This window comes from Cricetulus griseus, chromosome 7, assembly GCF_003668045.3.
Source record: "Cricetulus griseus strain 17A/GY chromosome 7, alternate assembly CriGri-PICRH-1.0, whole genome shotgun sequence".
NCBI classification, from domain to species: Eukaryota; Metazoa; Chordata; class Mammalia; order Rodentia; family Cricetidae; genus Cricetulus; species Cricetulus griseus.
The window spans coordinates 64,834,269-64,861,396 of NC_048600.1; the positions used below are offsets into that span (position 1 = coordinate 64,834,269).

Sequence of the window (27,128 nt, forward strand, 5' to 3'; positions counted from 1 at the left end):
GCCGCCCAACACTGTTTCATTGTTAATTTCTACAAGGGCTGGCTGGGGTGCGTCAGATAGTCAAATCCAGAGATTCCGGGCATCATCCGTTCTCTGCAGTTCTGCTCTGAATGCAGTAACTTTACGCATTTATCGTTGTCTGTGCACACGGGGTGACCCGGGGGCATTCTCGACCTCGGTGACTTCACCTGGGAAAGACGGTGGTGTGCCGCAGAGCTCCGGGGCTGAGTCCTGGACTCAGCCTTCGCTCGCGAGGCGCAGCATACAGAGCACTTCTCGTGCGAGGGGTTCGCAGAGTGCGAGTTCGTTGGGCAAAGTGGGGTACAGGACTCTGGCTCGGGCACTTGCAGCCCGTTTGGGCCCGGGGCTGAGCCCCCCAAAACGGCAGGTAAGGGGACAGGCACCGGGTGCCCCGCGGTGACAACGGCTTTGCGCGCAGGGGTGGGGCGGCACCTAGAAGATGCTCGGCTCTTCAGCTCCCATCGGTTTGGGGGAAGAAAGGCTAGGACTTCCTTTTCCTCGTGCTGGCTTTCAAAACTGACAGGAGCCGGGGTGCAAAGCTGCGGATTAAGGGTAGAACAACAGACTCTGCAAACCGCGAACTCCGGGTTACTATCCAGTCCCTACAGGGAGCTGATTGTCGCCATTCCCCTCCCCCACTCTGGCGGGTATGTCTAGAGAACGGTTTGAAGGAAGACGCATGCGCATGAAGCAAAACGATAAACCGCTGAGACGCCAAGCGCAATAGTTGCAAAAAGGCGCAGGCGCGGAAAAAAAAAAGCCACGGCCAGTTTATGAAGAAGGTTGAGCCCAAACGCATGCGTGTAATAATCTGACGGCGGGAAGAGGGCCCGGTTTTTGACACTACGCATGCGTCTAATCTCTGTGTGACGCAAGTGGGCGGGGCAGACGACAGGGTGCGCGTGCGCAGAGCTTGTCCGAAGGGCTTTATTTAGGCTGCGCAGGCGCCCGCTAATCACTTCTCCTCAGCCACGCCGAGGCTTTGTGTGGAGGTGAGTGGTCGTCTGACTTCGTTTGCTGCTAGAGCCCTTCGCGGACCCCTATTTTTGTGACGATTGCTTATCCCCGAACCTAGGTTATAACCAGAGGGGCCGTGGCAAGCTCAGGCTACCACAGGGAGCCGCGGGTGTCCCGCCGGCGTGGCAGCGCCGCCTAGGCCTGCAGGCCGCGCCGCTTCTATTGTGTGAGGTGTCTGAGGAGGCGGAGCGGAAGCGGCGGCCGCCATTTCCTTGCCTCCACCAGGGCTCTAGGCCGGGATCTCCTTAGCTTAGGGCCTCAACACTGAGCGCACAGAGTGGCTTCGGGCATCGGGTTGCTAGCTGAGGTCGGGTTGCATGCTTGAGTTTCCAGGGTTCAGGCATCTGCACAGGCGGAGCTCCTGTCGCGGCGCCCGCAGGGCGCCTTGAAGTGGGAGGGCCATTTAAATGACTATTTCTCAGATTGTTGCTAACACACACCCCCACCCACCCCCACCCCCGCGCCCTGCAGTCTGTTTCGACGCCAGGACCCACGAAGAGACGATGATGCTGGGCGCAGAAGGTGGAGAGGGCTTCGTGGTGAAGGTCCGGGGCTTGCCCTGGTCCTGCTCCGCGGATGAAGTGCAGCGGTTTTTTTCTGGTGAGTTGAAGCGGGAGTTGTCAGTGGAGCCCGCGGCTGGGCTGGGGCGGGGCGGGGCGGACCTCACGGGCTCCCCCTAGCGGGGCGCGGCCACTAGTTCTGCTGGCTGCTCGCGCCCTGCTGCCTGCTGTTACGCAAGGATAATTGCAAAATCCAACCCCCCCCCCCCCCCGTCTCCCCTGGGGATGCTGGCGCCCCGGCGGAATTTTTCATCTTTTCTGTCTCTAAGCACCAATCCATCCATCCATTCCGAATTTGTTTTTTCGGAAGATTTAAATAAAGATGTAATTTCTCCCTCACATTTGAGAAAAAAAATTGACAAGCAGTAGTTGGATAAATAATAGTAATTAACTCGCTCTAGAAGTCCTACTGCAGGTGTTTGCATATATTCACTTGTAAAGGGGCTTTCTGCTTCAGAAAGTTCATTTTTCATAATTGTGCTCTAGATCTAATTACTTAATATACTGGCTCCCATAACTGAGGACGCTGAAGTTTTAGCGGCACTGTAGAGTTCTCTTTACATTTGTAGGCTTCTTGAATAATTGCTACCAGAATCTTGTTCCCAGTGTTGTAAGAAGACTGGTTGGGAGTTTTATTTTGAAAAGGTTTTGTAAAAAGGTACTTGTAGTGTTGACCTTACTATCTGAATTTAGCTGTGGTAACAGAAAACAACCTGTAAAACAAGAACCAAGTATATTGGAAGCAATTGCAGGGGCAGTTGCCGACGGGGGTTGACTTGAGCTGTGCAACTTGGAGCCTTTAGTTGTTAACATTGATCCCCTCTTGGGTGAGTATTGGGCCGGAGTTTGAATGAGAAATTATCCTGTGGCTGCTGGTAGAGTAATGCTGACGAGGTACCCAAACCAGAAAATACTGTGAAGTCACCAGGTCCAGATGAGATTATTCTGAAATATTGCACAAAAAGGTGGTTAGTGGAAACTTGAAGGCAAGGCGCTAGTTTAATTAGAAGTTGCTTTGAGTATTGAGTTACCTTGATGAATTAGGAATATATCTGAGGTAATTTGATGGTTCAAATGCGTGGTTGGTTTAGTATTTACAGAGTGAAATTTTTTTTTTTTTTGTGGTGACATGAATATGACTTTCTGTATCACCCAGGGGTGGTTTTAGGTTTTAAATTCTGTATTAACAGTTGTTTTCTTTTCAGACTGCAAAATTCAAAATGGGGCCCAAGGTATTCGTTTCATCTACACCAGAGAAGGCAGACCGAGTGGCGAGGCTTTTGTTGAACTTGAATCAGAAGATGAAGTCAAATTGGCCTTGAAAAAAGACAGAGAAACTATGGGACACAGATATGTTGAAGGTTTGATTTACATTGCCCTAGTAACAGTAATTGTTTAAACACATAGAGGTCTTACCCCTTCTGAATTTTAGGTATTTGACCGCATGGAAAAATGGTCATCTAAGGGAGTTTATGGCAGCTCTTCTAGTTATCTAAAAACCCAGGAAATCTGAACTTTGTTTTCTAACTTAATTGACTAATTCTAAGCACCTCTTTCAGTATTCAAGTCAAACAACGTTGAAATGGATTGGGTGTTGAAGCATACTGGTCCAAATAGTCCTGACACGGCCAATGATGGCTTTGTACGGCTTAGAGGACTCCCTTTTGGATGTAGCAAGGAAGAAATTGTTCAGTTTTTCTCAGGTATGTAGTCCTGTTTGTTGCTGAGCAGTGAGGTATGACAGTTTCTGGTGACATGATTTAGTATTATATTAGTAGACTTAAAAGTTGAGTAGTCTAGGTTCTTAAGTAGGCTGTTGAATATCCGTTGTTGAATTTACATTTTCTTCCTGGAGACCTTCAAATAACTTAAGCCCATCTTAAAGGTGGAAATTAGAAGTACTTCCAGAGTGTTAACTTTGCCTATATTTAGTATTGTAGTTCAGAGTAGACCTTTGAGGATTCTACTCAACCATCTTAACTCCTTCCTCATATTGCTGTTTAGCAAAATACTTCAAGTTAAAGGTAAGCTCTTTTAACATTAGATTAGTGTGAGTTTAGATTGTTATGCTTTATGGTATTTGTTGTAAGATAACTTATTTTGGGTCACAGGACCAGAAGTATTTCAATTAGTCTAACTGTAAAAATTTTTTGTGAAAGAAATTTGACTTAGCCAGCCTATTAGAAGTCAAAGTCAAAATGTAGCAAGCGTAGGTTGAATGCTTGTAGTCTCACTATGAAAATAGTATATAGAAAGTATTTTAAAGTTGTTCTGGGCCTAAAGTATTTGAATGTTTTTATGTTGACAAGCTGATAGGATTGCATGTTTATCAGAATGTTAAATATTTTAAAATACTATTAATATTCTTGATGTCATTAATGGAATTAATCTGAAATCCTTTTATGATTTTTATTTAGCATATGTATTAGTACTTTGACTTAGAGATGTATAAATTCATAATTTGTTAGTTTGAAATCAAGTATGTTTTGTTTTATCTAAATTGGTGAGAATTGAATGCTATCTGTCAACGTTAAATATGAACATAATTTCATATCTTCTAGGAAAGTGCTTTAAGGCCTTTTTGTAAGCTTGGGAATGTATCCACGGGAAGGATTTTTCATAGACGGAATTTCCAGAAGTGAATCATACTACTGTTAGAGCATATAAGAGTGCATGATTGCTGTGTAGATAGTTATTGTTGAAAGTTTAGTTTGTATGTTTGTCAATTATGATTCTTAAGTAATGTTTTCAAATTTTATATAAACTGTTAAAATGTGTAATTTTAAGCTTGAAGTTCCAATAACTTAAAGAATTGAAGTATATAATGAGGTTAAAGGTGTCTTATTTTACTTAAACTTGTTATTTTAATGCTTAAAATTTTATAAAATTTTGTATAATTATGTTGTTGCATAGAATAAAATGTTTTAATTGTTATTCTTAATGCACCCTCTGGAGTATCAAGATTTTTTTTTAAATGTGTATATTGTGCCTTGGGTGTGTTAAGAATTGAGTTATACTTTGTTAATAGTGGAACTTCTTATTATTGCAATGCATATTTTAAGAGTACTTGTTGAAAGCATACCATTCACCTAAAGTTAAAATTCTGGTTTATTTAAAGCTATAAGAAGAATCATTTCTGGGCTTGTGATGTTAATATTGCCCCCCTACTGGGGTTATTTGTCCTTGGGTTGAAGGGTTGGAAATCGTGCCAAATGGGATAACATTGCCGGTGGACTTCCAGGGGAGGAGTACGGGGGAGGCCTTCGTGCAGTTTGCTTCACAGGAAATAGCTGAAAAGGCTCTAAAGAAACACAAGGAAAGAATAGGGCACAGGTGGGGATGGATGGTTGGTTGGATATGTCACTTTTCTTATGGTAAACAATTAAATCCATATTCTCTCTGCTTAGAAGGAGGAAATGACCTATTTCCTATCCCCTGTCAATTGATAACCTGCTATAACTTCTAAATTCTTTCTAGTTAATGTATTGCATTCAAAAAATTAGGTTTTAAAATTATCCCTAGTTTATTTGGGCCATCTTTACAATTTTGTAGGACTCTTAGCTTACTTAACCCAATCAATAGTCGAGAGACTATGGCTTTAAAAAATTAATGCAAACCTGTCTAGCTGTAATAACACCCACATAGGAAATTAATATTACCATAAGAAAATGTGATACTTTCTGATCTTGTTTTTAAAGTTGAAATGCAACAAACTTTCTTGCTGTATAAATATTCTGCATATGTATTAATAAGCATAGCTTTCAAGAAATTGTCACAAAAGGTTTTATTCTCTTTGCTTGTGACTATTTTTCATTGAAGCATGCGCTTTTTACCTATGCTGATTCCTACTAAAAGCATAGGCTGGGTATTGGCGAAAATAAGTGTGTAGTGTGGGCTAGACTGTTGGTGGAGGCTGGCTTTTTAGCCCACTTGCTATACATGCTGCCAAAGAATTTAAGAATTGAAATACTGAAAGTTGAGTGGAATTCTTCCCTCCTAAACCCAATTATTTGTAATACTCCTCTCTGCCTCTAAGGTTGGGCTCTGCCTCAGAGGAGTTTTTCTTTTTTCTTTTTTTCTATAAAGTTTAAATAGTCTTTTGACTGAATTTCTGGTCATTGCCTATGCAAATGTAAGAAATCTGGCTTTAAATATTAGTCAGTTTCATGGCTATGACTAAATTGTTTTTCTTGTATAAATAAGTAACTGTATGACATGAACTAATGTTTTCTCTCCCCTCCCCATCCCCCTTCCTTTTGGACAATGCTTTAGGTATATTGAAATATTTAAGAGCAGTCGAGCTGAAGTTAGAACTCATTATGATCCACCACGAAAACTTATGGCCATGCAGCGGCCAGGTCCCTATGACAGACCTGGGGCTGGCAGAGGGTATAACAGCATTGGCAGAGGAGCTGGTTTTGAGAGAATGAGGCGTGGTGCTTATGGTGGAGGTATGTATGTATGTGCTGTTATATGCAAGGTTGAACCAGTTTATCTACATGTTTTTTTTTTTTTTTTTGTATGACTAAATTATACTTCTTATCTTTTAGGCTATGGAGGCTATGATGATTACAATGGCTATAATGATGGCTATGGATTTGGCTCGGATAGATTTGGAAGAGGTAAGGTAAGAATTGAATTTCTCAATTCAAGGGTACTTACACACTTGTCCATCTAGACCTCAATTATTGTTTTTCAGGAATGTCTGACCACAGATACGGGGATGGTGGATCTACTTTCCAGAGTACAACGGGACACTGTGTACACATGCGGGGATTACCATACAGAGCTACTGAGAATGACATTTATAATGTAAGTTTTCAGAAAATCACTTTAGGTATTTACAGCAGTAAAAATGTGGGGTGACCACAATAAAATTTAGATTTAAAAGTTAACTTTTTTTGAAATAATTTGTATTTTAGTTTTTTTCACCACTCAACCCTGTGAGAGTACATATTGAGATTGGACCCGATGGCAGAGTAACTGGTGAAGCAGATGTCGAGTTTGCAACCCATGAAGATGCTGTTGCAGCTATGTCAAAAGACAAAGCAAATATGCGTAAGTGTAATTAAAGTGCTTGTAACCTCAGGTAGTTAATTGACAAGCATTTAGAGTAGAGGAATAGAATAGTAAGGATATATAGGAGAGATTTCATTAGTTGGGTAGCTTGGATGTATTGACATTTTGGGATTTGTAAATTTTTCCTTAATTGATAGTGTTTTAAAAGCTAGTTCTTAAGTTCTAACATGGGAGTTTTCTTTTTCTTTTCACCAAAACATTTGTGATTCACAAGTTACTTTTAAATTGCTTGTTTTCTTTTACCAACAAACATTTTCAAACTTTTTTTTTCTCATTTCAGAACACAGATATGTAGAACTCTTCTTGAATTCTACAGCAGGAGCAAGCGGTGGTGCTTACGGTAGCCAAATGCTAGGAGGCATGGGTTTGTGTAAATATCACTTTAGTGTCTTTTTTTAAGCTAACCTTGTATGCCTTTTCTCTCATTTCAGAACACAGATATGTAGAACTCTTCTTGAATTCTACAGCAGGAGCAAGCGGTGGTGCTTATGGTAGCCAAATGATGGGAGGCATGGGCTTGTGTAAATATCGTTAGTTTTTTTAAAAACCAAAACATTTATATCTGTATAAGTAGTTAATAAGCTAAGTTAATATTATAATTAGCATAAGAGTTTGTTACCATAATAATTTTAAGCTACAATAAAAATATTAAGTTAGCAAACAAATTCAGGCAAAGTAAATTTTGTAATTACTATATTAAATTACTAAAATCTTGTAAATAACATAAACCTGCTTAGGATAGCTTACTTAAAGTAGATACAAGTACTTTTGTTTGGGGGAGGGGACTATTGATTGTGTTATAGTATCTGTCTATAAAGTGTAAGTTTAAAATACTTAACAAACATAAGGTTTAAAATTTTTATTTGGTAACATAATTACTTGGGCATAATTAACTAGGTGTTCATTGATACCTGTATAATATCTAAATATATATCAAGCTAAGGGGGAAACCCCACTAAAGTTTCATAAGATGATCAAAAAATGCCTCTACTTAGTGAATCATGTGTACTTAGTCCTCAACCCTTTGGTTTATAAACACTGAGCTAGCTAAAATGATGAATATAAAGGTTAATATGGTCATAGACAGTCTTGTCATAGACAGTAGGCAGGAGACAGTAATTTAAGATCAAGACTGGAAAATCGTAGACATAGAATTACAAGCCCGGTACCACCAGGTACCACATTGGATAAGGAGCAAAGCTCTAATGTTCTCTTAACTTAACAGCAAACCAGTCCAGTTACGGTGGCCCAGCCAGCCAGCAACTGAGTGGTGGTTATGGAGGTGGCTACGGTGGCCAGAGCAGCATGAGTGGATATGGTAAGTTTTTTTTTATATACCTAGAGTAAGTTTTAGGTTGGTTTGTCTAGTTGGGCTCCTTTTGAAAAGAGGAGGGGTATTAATATGGTTTTTATTACAATTCTTATTAGTATAATTTACAGAAAGTCATTGGGAGGAGGGGGATGTATCCTAGTAATTGCAATTTTGGAATATTGTCAAGGCAGAAAACATCTCTGTTCGTTTATTAAAATAATTAGCTTGCTTTTCTGTTGTAGCATTAAATTTTTTGGAGGGTAATTTTTAAATATTAGGCTGGTGGTTGGGTTCAGGACAGTATTTTACTAGTCGGTTAACCTAGGGATGGTTTTATTTATTTTTTTTTCAATTGGTCTAAAGAATGGTGATTTTGGTATTATAGTCTTACCCTACAAAATCCTTTTGCAGACCAAGTTTTACAGGAAAACTCCAGTGATTTTCAATCAAACATTGCATAGGTAAATATTTTCTCAAAAAATAATTTAAATTCCCAATAGCAAAGACTGATAATGTTGTGATAACACTTTTCTATAGCAGTCAGTGACTCTGACTTAACTCCCTGGAGGCTGCCATTTTGGGCACAGTGAGTTGCCTTTAGTCCAACTTTTGTCCTCTCACTTCTTGCCCACCATGAATAGGCAAAGCAAAAGACTTCCCCTGTGTTCCCTATTCATACACATCATTCGATGAACACATAGTACATGTTTATGGTAAATTTTTAAATGCTTTGTTTAGCTTTAAAAACTTGGAAGTAATTTTGCAATTTTTGAAAAACACTAGTTTTCCTTTAAACTTAAAATTTCCACGTTGATCCTGAAGAATCCACTTAAAATGGTAGCACAAGAGTCTGGCAAGTTGGTACTGCAGAGAAAAGGGTTTAATTGAAATTTGTTTGGAGTCGGGATTCCCTTTTCCCAACATGCTTCTCGCCAATTGGACAGCAGCCATTTGCACTCGTATACCTTTTAAACTTTTTCTTGGAATGTTATTTTATTTGATTGGTTATTTGACACTATTCCTAACTTGTCAAACTGATCTCTTTGCAGGTAGCCAAGGAGCAGTGAACAGCAGCTACTACAATAGCGGAAGCCGTGCATCTATGGGCGTGAATGGAATGGGAGGGATGTCTAGCATGTCCAGTATGAGTGGTGGATGGGGAATGTAATTGATTTTGATTGATCACTGACTCTTGGTCATTTTTTTTTTTAATGGAAAAAAAAAAACCTTCAGTTTAACAGTTTTGCAATCCAGCCTTGTGATTTATGTCTACTCTCTTAAGTGAACATTGGCATCACTCAAAGGACTAAGGTTCAATGTTGAATATAGTCACCTAGGATGATGATACAGTGAACTATAACTGTTAAACAATTCCCAGCTTTTCTCTAGTTACTGTAGGATGTGTGTAAGCAGTAAGCGTATTTAGGTTAAAGCAGTTGAATTATGTTAAATGTTGCTCTTATACATACATTACATTGAACACTGTTGATGCATGTTGAAAAGACATGCTTTTTTGTAAAACTCTATAGGAGCTGCGTCTACAATTAAAAGTGAAACATTTGGCATGTTTGTTCTAATTTCATTTGATAAACCTGTAAGGCACGTGAGTTTAAAGCTTTTCTCTTTTTTTTTAAGTTGATGGAGAAATTTTGAGACGCAATACCATTACTTTAGGATTTTTGGTCTTGGTGTTTGTATGAAATTCTGAGGCCTTGATTTAAGTCTTTCATTGTATTGTGATTTCCTTTTAGGTGTATTGCGCTAAGTGAACCTTGTCAAATAAATCTTCCTTTTAAAAGCTACACCTTGTCGTATCTGTGCTTCAGTGTCATGTGATCTTTCTTTGGTGCTTTATTCCTACCTGGGGTCATATTCCATGTCTCTGACTATGATAGAAAGGCTGGGCTACATAGAGAAACTGTGTGTGTTTTGAGACAGGGTCTCTAACTGCCCTGGTTGTCCTGGAACTCCATAGACCAGGCTGGCCTCAACTCAGATCCTCCTGCTCTGCCTCCCTGGTGCTGGGATTAAAGGTGTATATCAACACCACCCTGGGAGAAAAACCTCGAAAAATAAAAACAGAACCAAACAGAAAACCCAATAACTTGGAGACAAGGTCTTACTGTGTAGCCTTGGCTGGTAGAAGTAAAAATTCCTACAAGTAGCCTCTGAACTTCATTTGTAAGATGGTATATCCATATAGACAACAAAAATGAACCTTAAAAAAGTTTAATGCTGGACATGGTGGCACATGCCTTTAATCCAAGCACTAGGAAGGCAGAGCACTAGGTAGGAAAGAGATCCTCTGACCTCCAAAGTAATGCTGTGGCTTTACTGACTAGTCTGCCACGCTCTGGCTCTGCACATTATATGCTTAAATGTTCCTCTGTTCAGGCTGGAATTTGGTGTCAAAACTTGATGATAGCAGCTAAGTATTGGAGGTTTAGGACCTGAATCCATGAATAGTCCAAGTATTATGTTGCTTGGTGGGTAGAGTTGAAGTTGGGAGAACAAAGGAGAAAACCCTGAATACTTGTGTAGGCCAGATGGTGGGTCTTGATGTGTGCTTTTTATTGAGCAGCAGCATGAAAATGGAGGTGTTACCCTGCTTCCTCTTGTGTGCAAGTGAAAGGTGTGACACTCGGAAGTTAAGTGACTTGACTAATGGGCTCGGAGCCCAAGTTGGGTACACTGAAAAAGGGACAGAGTTAACTAGAACAGTTTGGTATGTGAACTTAGTGGGAAAATTGGATCCTGTTTGAGGTTAGTAAAGGGCTCAGGCAGAGAAGGAGCAGGCTTCTTTGGCCCTTTTCACTGTGCCTGCCATTTAGAACATGGCTTTGGAGCTGCTCAGGTCTGGTTTTAAATCCTGGCTGCAGTCCTTGGTTGTAGGATTTGGGATAAGTGAGGGTTGGGTAGTGGCAGATGAGAAACATCCTCTTATCTGTAGAACATGGGCAATGGGTGCTGAAAGTAAAACACCAGAACCAGTACTGACAAGCAGGAGGAAGTATAGACAGGCTTGGGTTGGGACAGAGTCTGGACAATTAACAACCAGGTCAGGGAATTGGTGAGAAGTGAAGGTGTCAATTGTGAACAAGGTTTTAACGGTCTAGAAGGGTGGGGAAGTACAAGGACAGGTGGACTGGCTGCCTTGTCTAGCTGAGGTTACAACCTTCAGAGTTTCAGGCCAGCAAGATGTCCCATTAAGTAAAGGTGTTTGCTGCCAAGCCTAATCATCCCTGGAAGCCACATGCTGGAGAGAACTCATTCTAGTAGGCTGCCATCTAACCTTGAACGCTGGCACTTGTCTGCCTCTGTCCCATGCCTGCCCAAAGAAGTCTGAGGCCAGTTTTCAGTAAATTGTTGAGATAGTCCAACATCTATAAAATAGGCTTTGTGTTTTGCTAGATATGGTGGCACATGCAATTCCAGTACTTGGGAGGTGGAGGCAAGAGGATCAGTTCAAGGCCAGCCTTGGCTGCATTTGAATTTGAGACCAGACCAGGCTATTTGAGACCTTGTTTCAAAACAAAAAGGATCTGTGTTAAGTGAGTTAAGGATCTATTTGCAAGCTATGTCTTGAGCACTTTCAAGGCAGGCTAACTGAGGTATACAGTGGTCATTCTTGGGTCATTTCTACTTGACTGCAATGAAGATACAACCCCAGTGCAAGTCAGGCATCTGTAAATATGTACTTGAACTTTGGTGACAGGCTTGATCCACCTGGGTGGAACAGCCTTGAGTCCAAGCAACACAATAGCTGAAGAGCTCAAACCCAGCAGGCCCTCCTCCCCAAGCGTCACTGAGCCCTTCATAGGCAAGCTGGAGGCCAGCACTTTGTACAAGAGTGAAAAACAAAATATTTTATTGCAGGGCTAAGTAGGTATTGATGGGCAGGATGGCAAATGCTAGATACTGAAGCAGACAAGGCACACTGACACCCATGAAGTTCAAAGCACAGCAGAAATCAAGGTTTCTGTGGGATGTGGGTAGGATTCTATATTAGTGCAACTGCTGCAAAATAGGTTAATCTTTTGAAAAGTGAAAGTGACAGTACCAAAATCATGAAGTTACACCTGTACCAAAGCCAGGATATAACCGAGGACACAGAAATGTCGGACTAGAGCTGGCTCCATACAAACCATGGAAAAATGCTCAGCTGTCACTTGGCGCGGTCTTCAGAGGCTGACAGTCTGGTGAGGATTTCATTCTTTTCTTTGATTCTCTTGGGTCATTGCAGGTCTCTGGAGGCCCAGAGTTTGGCACTGTACCGAGGCTTTCCACCACTCTTGAGGATGGAGGTCAACAGGCTAAGGTCCCTTCTGGTGGGGCTGATGGCCTCAGGAGGCTGTGGAGGAGCAGCGCTGCAGGAGCAGGGTGTGACAGCTGTCACAAACACGCACTGGCTTAGGGTAGGAGGGCAGGGCCAGCTCATTGCTGGAGCAGGTATTGCAGAAAATGTGGCCACAGTTTCGGCAGTGGTGCTAGGAGACAGGAAAAAGGCAGTCAAGACAATTGGGGAGATGCAACCCACACCTACCCTGCTTTGTGAAGCCTGGCTTCTGTAATGGCCGTATCTTAGACCCAACATGCGTTTAGACAGTTTCTCCTGCCTGGGGGCAGACAGTGGTGCTTATAAATCTGGTACTTACTGGGGTTGGGTTGTTTGTTTGTTTGTTTGTTTGGGTGGGGAGATAGGGTCTTACTATGTGTCACTCTGGCTGGCATGAAACTTGCTTCTTTGTCTCTGCTTCCTGAATGCTGGGATTAAAGACATGTGTCACCACACCTGGCTGTGTTGGGTTCTTTGGGCATGTGATGGATGCCAAGCTCAGCCTGGATAGCCTCTTCTCCTGGCTCTATAGAGAATCAGGCTAGACTGCCCAGGATGTTCATGTGGGGATGGCCAGACTCAGCCTTCAGCAGGTCTTGACAAATGGGACGGTCATTTCCAATTCTGAACTTAACCAAGTTAGGCACTTTGGCTTTCTCTTTCCCACAGATGAAAGCTACTGATGTGAGGGGGCAGGAGAGGTGGTAAGCCCACAGCTGTGGACAGGCTGGCGTGGTAGACCTTCCCTGTGTAGTGATCCCTTAAGCTCCCAGCATCATGTACTTCCAAGTCCATCCTCCATCTAGTTGGTCTTTGATGAGGCAGTTCAAGGTCCTGCTACCATGGACCAAAAAGAGGGACCCAGGACTTTCGGTTCCCAGAGCCTGGCAGGAGGCTACATGGGTAGAGACAGACCCAGTTCACCCAGTGAGGTTCTGTTGACCTGACCTTACAGATTCCCATGGCTGGGTGCTAAGTCAGTCCTGCTGCATACAGAGGACTGCCAATGGTATACCCACTTGCAGCAAGCAGCTCTATACAGAAGCCATGCTGCCCCAAGCATGTCAGTCATTAAAGGACATGGGCCAAGGGCCTCTAGCTAGCTAATAGGCATAACTGTAGTGCAAAGACAGAGAGGAGAATCCATGGTGGGAGTAACCCCTACATACCTTTCTTCGGGAAATGGAGAACTCCTTCTCACACTGCTTACAGTATGTTGCTTCATCATCTTTCAACCATGTGTGGCCCTGAGGAAGAAAAAACACCTAAGAACTTCACCTCATGTCAGCTCTTGGTTGGCTGCATCTTGTGATTGCCTACTCTTCTTGGGAGGCCTTGTTGCTTCACCAGATATAGGCCTGGAGGACTAATGGAGCCCTTTCTCTCTTATCGGCTGTAGGTGGCATTCACATATCTGTACAAATTTTGCCTGCTCTAAGCATCCTGGCCTCGATCAAAGCTGGTTCACTCAAGATGCTCCCCTGCCCTTTTAAGAAGTTTCCTATAGCTGAGGTCATCACAGTCAAACTGGTACCTGCAACCCCAGGCCCAGCCTGAGACATGATCCCATGACTAGCTAAACTGGCAGGAGGGTAGGCTAACCAGATCTGAGCTAGGCTCAAACAAGTGACATGGACTTCTGCAGAGGGACAATGTGTAGGGGAAGAGTGCCTTTAGGTTCAGTGAAGCTCTTCTGCACACCGGTAGCCCTACATCCTCAAATGGCTCTGGGAGATAGCTTAGCTACATTATCAAGAGAAATTGGAGGCTCTGGAAGAGTATGTTTTGCAAGTTTTTACCAAGAAAAATTGATCTGAGGTGTATTAAAGCCTTAGGAATTCTGTAGTGATCAGAGGGGTCAAGGGCCTCTTTACTGTGCCAGAGTAGCAGGCTTCTGGGACTACCTAAGGCACCCATACTCTAGAAAGCCCTTCTGGAGCTATCTGTTGCCACTGTCAAGCAAATACTGCATGGCAAGACAATCCAGGGTCCATACACCTGCTGATTTGGAGGTAGCTGCACAGCTTGGCCTCCCACTGTGAAGGAGCTCCTTTCTGCCTTTCAGCATCTGCTCTGCTGTGGCAACCGGTGAGGCAGGCCCTACCTGGCATCTTGTGTGTGCAGATCAGAGAGACCACCGTCTGCTAACTTCTCAAGCACACAGCCCTTCAGAGACAGTCAATTGGCATAGTGCCTACCAAGAGCTTGGGTTTAGAGTAACTGCACCAGAAGAGTTATCCTTTAGCTCACACCTGTCCACCTGCAGCAATGGCATCTCAGACATGCCTGAGGCACTATGTTGTCACCATTGTGAGCAGTCTTTATTTTACTTTGAGACTATATCACTATGTAACCCTGGCTGGCCCGGAGCTTGCTACATAGACTAGGCTAGCCTTGAAATCAGAGATTTGAGTGTCTTTGCCTCCAGAGTGCTGGGATATACCACTGGGATAAATCAGCTGTAAGCGATTTTTGCTAAGTATAAGTAACTTTAATCTAATACCTTCAGCGCCTTATTTACTTCCTTTATGTCTTCCATCTTGAGTTTGGACCTGTAAAAAAAAGACAATTTTTTTTAACTAGTGAAAGATTGTGACATAGCTATTGTAGTGACTATGACATGTGTGGGACACTGGAGTAGGAAGAAGACAAAACAGGGATTCTCTTTCTTTTCTTTTTGAGACAGGGTTTCTCTGTGTAGCCCTGGCTGTTCTGGAACTCACTCCGTAGACCAAGCTGGCCTGGAATCACAGAGATCTATCTTCTTCTGCCTCCCTAGTGCTGGGATTTCAGGCGTGCGCCACCAGGTAAAACAGGTTCTTCTAAAATGCTTTCCCATTTTGGTGTGACCCGAGGTTGTATTACACTAAAACACACACACACACACACACACACACACACACACACACGCGCGCGCGCGCGCCTCATGTGTCTGCATCCTGGGACTATATGGCCTAAGAGCGGACTTGCAAGCCCACAAGGGTCAAAAAGTGGCTCTGCCCACTATTTAAGAATGGTGAATGAGGCGAGCCATGGTAGTGCATGCCTATCTCTCAGCTTCTACCTCCCAAAATGGGGGAGTAACAGTGTCCACCAACATGCCTGGCAATAGGTCCTGCCCCCTTTTAGGAATAGGGTCTGTCTATGATCCTGTATTAGAACTCATTATACAGACTAGGTTGGCCTTGAACTCACAGAGATCTGTCTGCCTCTGCCTCCTGAGTGCTGGAATAAAGGTGTGTGCCACCACACCTGGGGACTTAAAAGTTGATTAGTCTAAATGCTTTAGATCAATGGGTGTCAAGCCATAGGTTTCTGAGAGACAGGCTGAATCAAGCCAGAGCTTACAAAACAGCATCAGAACATTCAGAAACCACCATGGCCTTCATTAGTGACCAGCAGGTGTCACTAGCGAGTAGCCCCTTACCTGTCCAGCTGCACAAAAAGGCCAGCAGACTGTTTGGACCAGAGGCTGTCCCAGTGGACAGGCCTTGGGAGACCAGGTCAAGATGGCAGCCTGTTCACACAGATCTCTAGGAGACAACTTGGGAAGTGTCTACAAGTTCCCAAGATACAGAAACTGCAAAAGCTCCTAGAGCTGGCGGCAGGGCCTGAGAATAAGGCATTTCCTCCTTATATAACAGCATCAGAACACTCAATCACTGTGGCCTTCATTAATGACCAGCAGGTGGCCTCTTCCCTGTAGAGCAGAAAAAGTTTAGCCAACTTATTGGACCAGAAACTGTCCCAGCATGGGCTTGCACGAAGGGGGAAAGTGACTACTTGGGCAGTCCTGTCTGGGTTGCATGTGTGGCTAACTCTGCCACAGCCACATAGCTTAGCTCTGAGGGACATGGTGACTGAGTATCTCCAGAGAGGATTCCAAAGCTAGGTCAGGTGGTGGTGCTGAGATATCTCCAAAGTCAGCAAACTACTGACATCTTTGAGGACCACTGAATCTGACTCTGTCCATCCAGTGTGGGGACAGGAAGAAGGGAGTCCCAGATATAAACCCAAGTAGTCCCCTCCAGCCAGCTCCACATCTGCTTCTGATGAGTGCTGCTGGGCTACCCAAGGAGCTGACCTGTGCTTAGCATGGGGACAGACACTTTGCCTTGTGTTTGCTCAGGGAGATCAGGCTGGGGTGGGGAAAAGGGCAGAATATGGCAAGAACTGAAGGGACCAGCTTCCCTTTTGGCAGCCATAATGGCCGAACACGTGCTTCTATGACCTTGTCCTAGACACTAGAAAGTTAGATGCCTGCCTCTTGACAAGGAACCAATCAGAAGTTAGCTGGTGGTGCTATGCTTTATGGCTCTGGGTGTGCTTTACGGACAAGCACACAGCAATGACGTAGAGAGCATAGCAACCACCCTGGGAGGGCCTATGGGCCATAACAACCAGCTGACCAATCAACACAAGGCAAACCCTCCAAGCCTGGAGGCACACCAATCCTGAGCCTGTGTATACCCCTAGACACTCCCCTTACGCTGCCCTATAAAGATCTGTGCGCAGCGGCTTCAAACTGTCTTTGCTAGCCATCCGCCATGGTGGGTGGGTCAAAGACCCGAGCTAACATGGGGTTAGCTCGTTAAACTACAATAAAGCCTCATGCAATTTGCATCAAGCTTTCGCCTCCATTCTGTGATTGGGGTGGCCGAGGTCCTGGGCTAAGATTCTGGAAGCCTCAGCTTTTCCAGGGTCTTACAGAACCAGGTCAGGAGAAAGCAGAGTGGGGTATGTAGAAAGGGTCAGGCAGGGTGGGATACTGCCCTGTGCATCTCTAGAAGGAAGCTGGGAGAGAACATGAATGAGTAACCTTTGTTTGCATCTGAAAGAGGCCAAAGCCAGAACATTCATTTTCCAGCAGCCATGACGGTGCAGAGTGTGCTGTGATCCTGGAATGGAGGCTGTGGAAGGACTTACTACAAGTTCAAGGCCAGACTGAGATACATAGTAAGGCTATCTCAAATCAGTCTCTGGTATTACACTTATACAACAAAGTAGAAGACCTTGGGGCTGGAGAGATAGATACTCAGTAGTTAAGAGCACTCCCTGCTTTTCTAGGGGACCTGAGTTCAGTTGCCAGCATCCATGTCTGATGGCTCACAATTGCCTGTAACTCCAGCTCCAGAAAACCCAATGCCTTTGGCCTCTGAGGGCATCAGCACTTATGTGAACATAACTGCCCCCCCCCACTGCCCCCGCCACTTAAAAATTAAAATAGGCCAGCCTGGTATACAAAGCGAGTTCCAGGACACATTCCAAAGCTACACAGAGAATCCCTGTCTCCAAAAACCAACCAACCAAATAAATAAAAATAAATTATTTAAAAAACAAAATAGGAGTCAGGCGTTGGTGGCGCACGCCTTTAATCCCAGCACTCGGGGAGGCAGAGGCAGGTGGATCTCTGTGAGTTCAAGGCCAGCCTGGTCTCCAGAGCGAGTGCCAGGATAGGCTCCAAAGCTACACAGAGAAACCCTGTCTCAAAAAACCAAATAAACAAAAACAAAAACAAAAAAACAAAAGTTGGAGGAACCCTCCAACTTTCCAGACAAAACAAAAGGTTAGTTATATCCTCATACTTCTTGAATTTTTCTGGCTTTATCTCCTTTGGTTCCTATCTCTAACCCTCTTCTGTACATGTATTCTGGCTATTACTGGTCACAACTCCCCAATGTTCTGGTCATGGGTAGAGAAGGGGAACTTTTCTTCTCATAGCCCTGCCAGGTGCCAGAGCCACCGGTGTCTGGTCACAGGAGAAAAGAATTCTCAAAGGGCTGGGAGTCACACAGCTGCCCCTAAGGCTTGACTTCCTGGGAGGTCACCAAGGAACAGCTGAGAGGCTTCCCAGCTGGCCCTTCTAGCACCAGGCCTGGAAGTGCACAGATCCAGCCTTGCATGGGGGTGGCTCTTACTGGCTGAGGTGCAGTCCCATTTCCTGGAGGGCTTGCTCCTGCTCCTCACAGACCTTCTGTAACTCCGCCTTCTCATCTTGGAGTTCCCGTAGCTCCTGAAATAGACAAGCCACATGTCACACATAACTACATTTTCTTTTTTAAAATGTTTAGTAACCAGTGGGGTCAGGAGATCAGAATGTCTTGCAGAAGCAAAGAATAGTTTTGTTGCATGAATATCATCCAAGAGAGGATTCTCTTGTGGATAACTTTATACCAGCTATGGGCAGATGATATTGTGAGTCTGAGATCAGCCTGGGCTACAGGAGACTGTCTCAAACAACTACAAGTGGTTCTTAGCTGGATATGAGGATACAAGATAGGGATGAGATATATTTAGGCCAATTAAGAACAATTACCTAAACCAGGTGGTGGTGGCTCACACCTTTAATCCCAGCACTTGGGAGGCATATCTCAATGAGTTCAAGGTCAGCCTGGTCTACAAAGCTACACAGAAAAACCTTGTCTCAAAAAAAAAAAAAAAAAAAAAAAAAAAAAAGTCACCTGGGTTGGCCATTGTGGCATCCCCCCCTCCTCCCCATGCAGAGTTCTCTGTGGCTTTGGAGGCTGTCCTGGAACTAGCTCTTGTAGACCAGGCTGGCCTTGAACTCACAGAAATCTGCCTGCCTCTGCCTCCCGAGTGCTGAGATTAAAAGTGTGTGCCACCACTCGGGAGGCAGAGGCAGGCAGATTTCTGTGAGTTCAAGAACATCCTAGTCTACAGTCCTAGTTCCAAGCCAGCCAGGGCTACACAAAGAAATCTTGTCTCTAAAGACAAAAAAACGAAAAAAGAAAAAAGGGGGTGAGGAGGAGGGGGAGACACAACCAGTTATGCTGTTCCTGGTGGCACACACTTCACACCTTTAATCCTAGTACTTGGGATACAGAGGCAGGCGGATCTCTGTGAGTTCGAGGCCAGCCTGGTCTCCAGAGCGAGTGCCAGGATAGGCTCTAAAGCTACACAGAGAAATGCTGTCTTGAAAAACAAAAAACAAACAAACAAACAAACAAACAAACCCCACAAAAACAGTTACCCCAATGGACTAGTAAAGCTTTGCTTGTCTACTTTTTTTTTTTTTTACATTAGACAAAGTTTATTACAGGTGGGGGAGAGGGAGAAATGGAAGAGCAGAGCAGAGAGTAAGAGAGAAGACAGAGAGGAAGGCAGAAGAGGGCATAGGTGGGAGAAGAGGAAGAGAGAGACGTGTAAGAGAAGAGTAAAGGTTGGTTTTTAAAAACACAAGTTATCTGGGCTGGATGTGGTAGTGCACAGGTGTGATCTTAGTTCTTGGGAGGTGGAGACAGCATTAGAGGAGCTCAATGTACTCCTCCACTACATACCGAGCTCGAGATCAGCCTGGGCTACAAGAGACCCTATCACAAAACAAAACACAAATCACTCCCCTTCCACAGCTATCTGCAAAGTATACAGACTTCTGGGGACAGAGAGGACTCTGGGAAGAAGGAAGGTGGAGTCACCAGCCAGAGGAAACAGGAGGTTCAAGATGGAAGAGAGGTAATGCCAAGTGGCAGAAAATAGATTAATATAAATGGGTTAATTTAAGTTATAGGAGCTAGTTGAGACAAGCTTGAGCTAAAGGCTAAGCTTTCATAATTAATAAGAAGTTTCTGTGTCATTATTTGTGAGCTGGTGGCCAATGAAAAAGCTTGCTACAGTGTGTAGCATTCAAATGTGGACTGAAGTATTTTGAGGTAGATATGCTCAATGACAGAGGCACTTTCTAGAACCTTTCATGCCCCGTTTCTTCCCCTCCCCTTTCTGAGACTAGTGTGGCTCTTGAGCCCCTTCCTTCCCTTGAGGAGCCTCTGGGTCCACATTGTACAGTGGCACCCATTACTATGCTGACAGCTGCCTTGCCACAGGGTATGCTGAGGGTAGTACACATTTAGCTTTGTTGCCCAGGTGGGCTCAGTAGATCTGGGAGCCCAATGCTCAGGTGCATGGTGGTATCCAGGAAATCAGCCCAGCAGACTGCTGTCAGCAGTTTCCTGAGAGGTCTGTTTCTACTACAAGAACGTCACTAGGTCAACACCCCACTTCCCTTGCTCATAGGATCCAGGATGTTCCTGAAAGTGACACTGGGGACTCCAGAAAACTGAAGTGATGGCAGAAGGAAATGGAGCAGGGGATGACTGTAGGGTCTGGTCCTGTCTGCCTCCTGGGATGACTTGAGCTTTGGGAGGAATGGCCAGCCAACCTCTGGGGAGGTCATGTGCACTGGCTTTGGCAGAAAATGCTGACTGGTTCCTTATAGTTTCCTTAGTCAGGAGCCTAACACCAGCTTGCTGTGGAATATTCCTTTACACGGTGTGGATATATGTCTCTCTGACTGGTTTAATAAAGAAGCTGACTGACCAATAGCTGAACAGAATAGGGTTAGGCAGGAGAACCAAACTAGGAGGATGCTGGGAGGAAGAAGGGCGGAGTCTGGAGTTGCCAGTCAGTCACAGAGGGAGCAGGAGATGAATGTGCCATGTTAATAAACGTATCACCGCATGGCAGAGCACAAATAATAAGCCTGAGCTATTGGCCGAACATTTATAATATAAACCTTAGTGTGTTTATTTGAGAGTGGTTGCAGAAGAGTAAAACTCTGCCTACACCAACTCACCACATAGTAGCTGGTTTTAAGACCACCTGAGTAAGGGGCACCCCACCTCTTCCCTAGGCCTCTGCTTCTCTATCTGCTCTTCCCAGCTCCTTTCTGCCTTTCTCACTCTCAGAGCATCTGGCTGTCTCTATGTCTTATCACCAGCCTTTGCTATCTCCTCTTGGGAAAGATGCCCTGTGGGGGTGGGAACATTGTTCCAGACCCTGGTTCCCACACGGAGGCACTGGAGGGACTGACCTTCACAGGGAGTTCTGGAGAAACCCACAGGCAGCCATCTTACCTTCTTTAGTCCTTCCACTTGCTGCAGCTCTGTCTGAAGCAGACAGGAGGTATCTCTCTCATGCTGTAATTCTCTCTGGAGAGCTTGTCTTTGTTCTTTTTCTGATTTCAGTTCTTTCTCTAGACCCGAGCTGTTGTTTCCCCAAAAGTGATGAGTTAGTTTTAGTGGGAGATTTCCATGGAAGACCCACAATCTACCGTATGAGATAGGAGGAACCATCTGAATGGGCACATGAACATCAAAACCCTTACATGGTGTTAAACCAGGCCTCCTCCTGAAGGGTCACCTGCGTCCCCCAAAAGACTAGGAGCTGCAGGTACACACTTGGTTGTTACACCAATGAGAGGAAAACACTGAGGACTATACAAGGACTATACCAGTTCAGTATCTGCCTGGCTTTTTATAGCCCATATTCAGTATATAGGAAGATACCAAAGAGGTGGGGAGAGAGTGACCAAGACCAGGGGTGAGTTTGGCTGAATCTGACATCTTTCACCAGCTAAGGAGGCCAGGGACACAGGTGGCCCCGGGAGCCTACCTGCTCAGTTCTCTTACTCAGCACACACACTCTCATGCTAACCTAGGTGGGAGACTAGCTATCTCTTACTCTTCTTGCAGACAAGAAGAAAGGGAGGAAGTCACTTCCTTGTCCTCCCAAGCTGATCTCTCTGCAGGTGCCCTGCTCCTTACCATTGGTCACGCAGCTGGGACAGCTGTAGCTGTAGGGCACTGACCCTTCCGCTGAACTCCTGTTGCAGCTTGTGGCTCCGGTCTTCGGCCCCCTGTCTGGCCCTTTCTGCCTGTTGCAACCTGGAGGCAATGCCAAGCACATTGTCTTTGTAAGCAAAGGCTCACCTCTCAGACTGAAAACTTTGGCTTGAGCAGCTGCTTACCTCCTTTCCCTCTCTCCATCCTTTTTTTTTTGTTCTTTGTTTTAAAAATTTTGTTTTGTTTTTCTTTTCTTTTTTTTTTCTTTTTCTTTTTTTTTTTTTGAGACAGGGTTTCTCTGTAGCTTTGGAGCCAGTCCTGGAACTTGCTCTGTAGACCAGGCAGGCCTTGAACTCACAGAGATCTGCCTGCCTCTGCCTTCAGAGTGCTGGGATCAAAGGCCTGCAACACCACCACCCAGTTTCTTTTGGTTTTTTTGAGATAGGGTCTTGCTCTGTAGCTTAGGCAGTCCTTGAACTTGCTCCCTAGTTCAGACTGGTTTTAAACTCATGATCCTCCTACCATAGCCATAGTGTGTACCACCATGAACAGCTTCTCACCTGAATGGGAATTCTCCCCGCCCCACCCCAGACAGGGTTTCTCTGTGGCTTTGGAGGCTGTCCTGGAACTAGCTCTTGTAGAACAGGCTGGTCTCGAACTCACAGAGATCCGCCTGCCTCTGCCTCCCAAGTGCTGGGATTAAAGGCGTGCGCCACCACTGCCCAGCTAATAGCTCCATTTTTCCATGGGCTTATCTGCCATCCACATATCCTGCCTGCTAAAGTGCATGCTCAAGTTTGGTTCTTTTTCTTTTTGAGACTGGATTTTGCTAGCTTGAAACTAGCTATAGCCCAGGCTGGCCTTCAGTCTGTGATCCTCTAGCCTCAGTCTTTTCAGGGCTGGGATTAGGTGTGCACACCACACCTAGTTTTCTTTTGTCTGTTTCTCCCACTCTTGGGTATGTGGGCGGCACACGTTCCACTGTGCGCATGTGGAGGTTAGAGGACAACCTGGGGATCCAGTCCTCCGCTCCCCACCTTGCCTGAGACAGGCTCTCTGTGTACACAGAGTTTGCTGGTCCCATCTTGCTATAGCACTCCATTTTTTTTTTTTTTTTGTTTTTGAGACAGGGTTTCTCTATATTGCTCTGGAGCCTGTCCTGGAACTTGTTCTGTAGACCAGGCTGGCCTCAAACTCAGAGATCCATCTGCCTCTTCCTCCTGAGTTCTGGGATTAAAGGTGTGTACCACCCACGCCTGGCCTCTTTTTGGCACTCCATTTTCATAGGTCTGCACTACTACACATGGCTATGTGGGTTCTGGGGATTTGAATTCAGGTCCTGACGCTCTCCCAAGGCAAGCAATGTTAACCACTGAGCCATCCCCCCAGCTTCATCTGTTTTTAGTTGAATTGTTTGGCTTATTTTTTGAGGGTTCTTTATATAGTCTAATATAAATTCATTGTCAGATATCTGCAAATTTCCTCTAAATTCATAAATACTCTTTCAATTATGTTTCATAGGATAAAAGTTTAAAGTATTATTATATTGCTACTATTACTTTTTTTTTTTTTTTTTTTTTTGAGACAAAGTTTCTCTGTGTATCCCTGGCTGTTCTGGAACTCACTTTGTAGACCAGGCTGTCCTGGAACTCACTCTGTACACTAGGCTAGCCACGAACTCACAGAGATCCTCCTGTCTCTGCTTCCCGAATGCTGGTATTAAAGGCTACTGACTGACACCTTGCTAAGTAAGTTTAGAATTTTGATACAGTCTAATTCATCAAGTGTGGAATATTCCTTTACACTGTGTGAATGAATATATGCCACTATGATTGGGTTAATAAAGAAGCTGACTGCTGAACAGGTAGAGTTTAGGTAGGAATTCAGACAAAAAGGGAGTGCAAAAAAGAAGGGGAGGAGTCTTAGAGTCTCGAGGAAAGGCGGAGAGGAGATGAACTGCTGTACTGAGAAAAGGTACCGAGCCATGTGGCAGAGCGTAGATGAGAAATATGGGTTAATATAAAATGTAAGAGTTAGATACTAACAACCTGAGCTATTGGCCAATCATTTATAATTAATAATAAGTCTCTGTGTGGTTATTTGGGAGATTTTATAAATAAATCACATCTACCAAAAAACAGCCATCTTTTTTGGGGATGCTATCATTTTTTAAACAGTGTTGGAGCAATTGGTCTTCTTTCTGCAAAGCAGTGACTCTCAACCCACACCTCCAATCTGATAGAACAGCTGGCTCAAAGGGCTTCATAAATTTCAATGTAAAACTGAACTGTTTAGAAGGAAACAGAAGACTCTATGCCTGTGGGGTGGGCAAAGAGATTTCTTTTTGGGGTAGCACAGAAGCATAACTATGACTTGGGGTTTGTTTCTATTGCTATAAAGAGACACCATGACCACAGCAGTTCTTATTTCTCTTTGCCCAACACTATTTATTGAAAAGACCACTTTTGCTATGAAGTGGTGGCACACACCTTTAATCCCAGTACTTCAGAGGCAGGTGAATCTCTGAGTTCGAGGCCAGCCTGGTCTACAGAATGGCCAGAGCTACATACAGAAATCCTGTCTCAAAAAAAAAAAAAAAAAAAAAAAAAAGAACCCAACCAACCAACCAAAAAGAAAGCCTAATAGACCACCTTTGCTCTATGGAATAGCATCACATCTCCCAAAAAGCAGCCATCTTTTTTGGGGATGCTATCATTTTTTAAAAAAATTTACTCTCGTGTGTGTGTGTGTGTGTGTGTGTGTGTGTGTGTGTGTGTGTGTGTGTGTGTGTGTGTGTGTGCTGGAGCCTGCAGAGACTGGAAGATCTCATGGAGCCAGACTTAGAGGTCATTGTGAGCCGCCCAATGTGGGTGCTAGGAACTGAACTTGAGTCCTCTCTAAGAAGAGTAAGTGCTCTTAAGTGCTGAGCCATCTCTCCAGCCCCTGGAATTCTATTCTGATCCACTGCTGAGCTGATATTTGAATGTGACAGTGACAATCCACTCTGTCTAGTTCCAAAGCATGCGAGGACATTCTGAGGCAGTGGCCAAAAGCCTGACTGACTAAACAGCGCTTAGGCCAAGCTGGGTGATGCACCTAGGCTTTTCCTTAGACAGAAGGTGGGCCAAGGAAGAACAGTCACCTCAATTTGTCTGTACTTCTCAGTGGGACTCTGTGGTTCTACCTAGGCCCATGTAGGCCCAGAACCTTCTAGAGATTGCTGTATACCAGGGAAGTGATTACCTTTCTTCCATTTGTTTCATGCTGGACATAATTTGATTGGTTTTTCCTTCAAAAGATGCGATGGCTTCATTCTTCTGCTGTAAACTGTTCTCAGCATTCTATGAAAGCAAAGAGAGGGGTCCATAAGCTGCCCAGCCCTCCTCCACACCTCTGCATTACAAACACGTCTCCCTCATTATTAATACAGGCTTTGCAACACTCTCAAGAGTAATTGCTGTTCTTCCCTAGAGTCCTGGAAGACAAACCAGGTCAAGGCTCCAGCTCTGCCAGTGGAAGAAGAGCAAAGAGGCAGGTACTGGGGTCTGTTTGCTGCAGTCAGTGTGGACTCTGCTCCCAAGTATCCTCATGGCCTTGGCACACTTGCTAGTTCAGTTCTCAAGGGAGGCATTGACAGTGTCAGTTTCCTAGAGAGGGAGAATCAGAAGAGAAGAGACTGGCTGAAGAGCCAGTCAGGGCAGGGCTGTTCCACAGCCATGTCTGTGAGACTCACTCTGTCCCAATTTTAGTCAGAATAGGTATCCAGTAAGCAAAGGGAGCACTCTGTAGTCACAAGAGACACACTGTAAGATAAAAGGTTACAGGGATGCTACTGCAGAAGGAAGTCGGGATGAGTTCCTAAGGAGCACAGACTGCATTTCCTGATTGAAGCCTACACTCAGGAATGAACTGATGAAACAGAACAGCATGCTGAGTGTCATTCAGCTTATAGAAAAAATAACTGGAAATTATGAAATGCTCAGACTTGGAAGGCCACAGCACCATGACACTCACTGCAGTGAAATGAAGTCATATCACAACGTACACATGAAGAAAGGTAACTGAAACATGACATGGCCTGGCTCTAAGACATCTGATTTCTGAGATGCTAAAATGGTTAACATGCTTCCCTGGTGATGAAATACTGTTGCCAAGATTTGAGGGACACAAAACAGTTTTTTTTGGCTAGTGATGAAGATTACACAAGCATTTTGTCCCTGAGCCGTCTGTACCCTCTGGTCCTGTCTCTGTCTCTGTCTCTCTCTGCCTGTGTGTGTGTGTTTGAGATGGGGTCTGACTATATGGCTTAGGCTGGCCTTGACCAGTCTGCAATCCCCTTGTCCCATTCTTAGGAATGCTGGGATTAAGTGATGGGTCACAGACAGGTATGCACAAGCTTTCTTGTGATTTATTTGGGGGTGGGGCAATGCTGGGGATGGAACCCAGGGCCTCTTGCATGCCAGGTAAGTGCTCCACTACTCAGCTCTCTTGTGCTAATTTTCAACTTTAAAAAATACTATGAAAGGGGCTGGAGAGATGGCTCAGTGGTTAAGAGCACTGGATACTCTTCTTCCAGGGGTCCTGAGTTCAATTCCCAGCATCCACATGGTGACTTACTACCATCTGTAACGAGATCTGGGGTCCTCTTCTGGCCTCCAGGCAGACACTGTATATGTAATAAATAAATACTTAAAAAAAAAATCTATGAAAGTAGGTATGGTGGTGCATGCCTTTAATACCAGCATTTGAGAGGCAGAGAGGCAGGCAGATCTCTGTGAGTTTTTTTTTTTTTTTTTTTTTTTTTCTTTCCCCAAGACAGGGTTTCTTTGTGTAACAGCTCTGGCTGTCCTGGAACTCCCTCTGTAGACCAGGCTGGCCTCAAACTCACAGAGATCCACCTGCCTCTGCCTCCCAAAGCCTGGGATTAAAGGCATGTACTGCCATCACCTGGCTTTCACTGTGACAAATTCCAAGACAGTCAGAGCTAAATAGAGAGACCCTGGCTCAAAAGCAAACAAACTCCAACAAAACAACAATAAACCCCCTAAAGAAAAAAACTCCATGAACTAAGAGAAAGTAAATGAGCTACAGAGGAAATGCAGAGAAGGCCGAGCATAATAAAGGCAAGGGTAACTGCTTTATTAATAATACTTCTGACACCAGTGTGCATATGGGCATTGCCCACATAATCAACCTTGATGCCCCTTGGGTATTCTACAGTAAAA

The 27,128-nt window shown here is 44.3% G+C and overlaps 2 protein-coding genes across 13 annotated transcripts in view; one reads left to right on the plus strand and one right to left on the minus strand.

Annotated features, from left to right (window-relative positions):
- Window positions 1-364: 364 nt before the first annotated feature.
- Window positions 365-9,791, plus strand: Hnrnph1 (heterogeneous nuclear ribonucleoprotein H1). 12 transcript variants are annotated; one of them, XM_027427638.2, is made up of 14 exons: window positions 876-1,013; window positions 1,510-1,638; window positions 2,804-2,959; window positions 3,158-3,301; window positions 4,793-4,931; window positions 5,871-6,049; window positions 6,149-6,220; window positions 6,277-6,410; window positions 6,521-6,656; window positions 6,958-7,017; window positions 7,109-7,168; window positions 7,903-7,995; window positions 8,401-8,450; window positions 9,039-9,791. In XM_027427638.2, the coding sequence occupies exons 2-13, from the start codon at window positions 1,542-1,544 to the stop codon at window positions 8,448-8,450; spliced, it is 1,320 nt and encodes a 439-aa protein (XP_027283439.1). In that variant the 5' UTR covers window positions 876-1,013; window positions 1,510-1,541; the 3' UTR covers window positions 9,039-9,791. The 12 variants fall into 12 exon arrangements, with proteins under 12 accessions (XP_035303144.1, XP_027283439.1, XP_027283438.1 ...); XM_027427637.2 differs by having other exon boundaries at window positions 6,298-6,410; window positions 7,109-7,198; XM_027427635.2 differs by having other exon boundaries at window positions 877-1,013; window positions 7,109-7,198.
- Window positions 9,792-11,827: 2,036 nt separating this feature from the next.
- Window positions 11,828-27,128, minus strand: part of Rufy1 (RUN and FYVE domain containing 1) — a 48,819-nt gene continuing 33,518 nt past the window's right edge. The window contains exons 12-18 of the mRNA XM_027427628.2: window positions 25,147-25,244; window positions 21,886-22,005; window positions 21,196-21,325; window positions 18,244-18,338; window positions 14,829-14,877; window positions 13,495-13,572; window positions 11,828-12,476 (exon numbers count right to left, since the gene is read on the minus strand). Coding sequence (XP_027283429.1) covers window positions 12,333-12,476; window positions 13,495-13,572; window positions 14,829-14,877; window positions 18,244-18,338; window positions 21,196-21,325; window positions 21,886-22,005; window positions 25,147-25,244 — 714 coding nt within the window. The 3' untranslated portion in view covers window positions 11,828-12,332. The remainder of the gene's footprint in view (window positions 12,477-13,494; window positions 13,573-14,828; window positions 14,878-18,243; window positions 18,339-21,195; window positions 21,326-21,885; window positions 22,006-25,146; window positions 25,245-27,128) is intronic.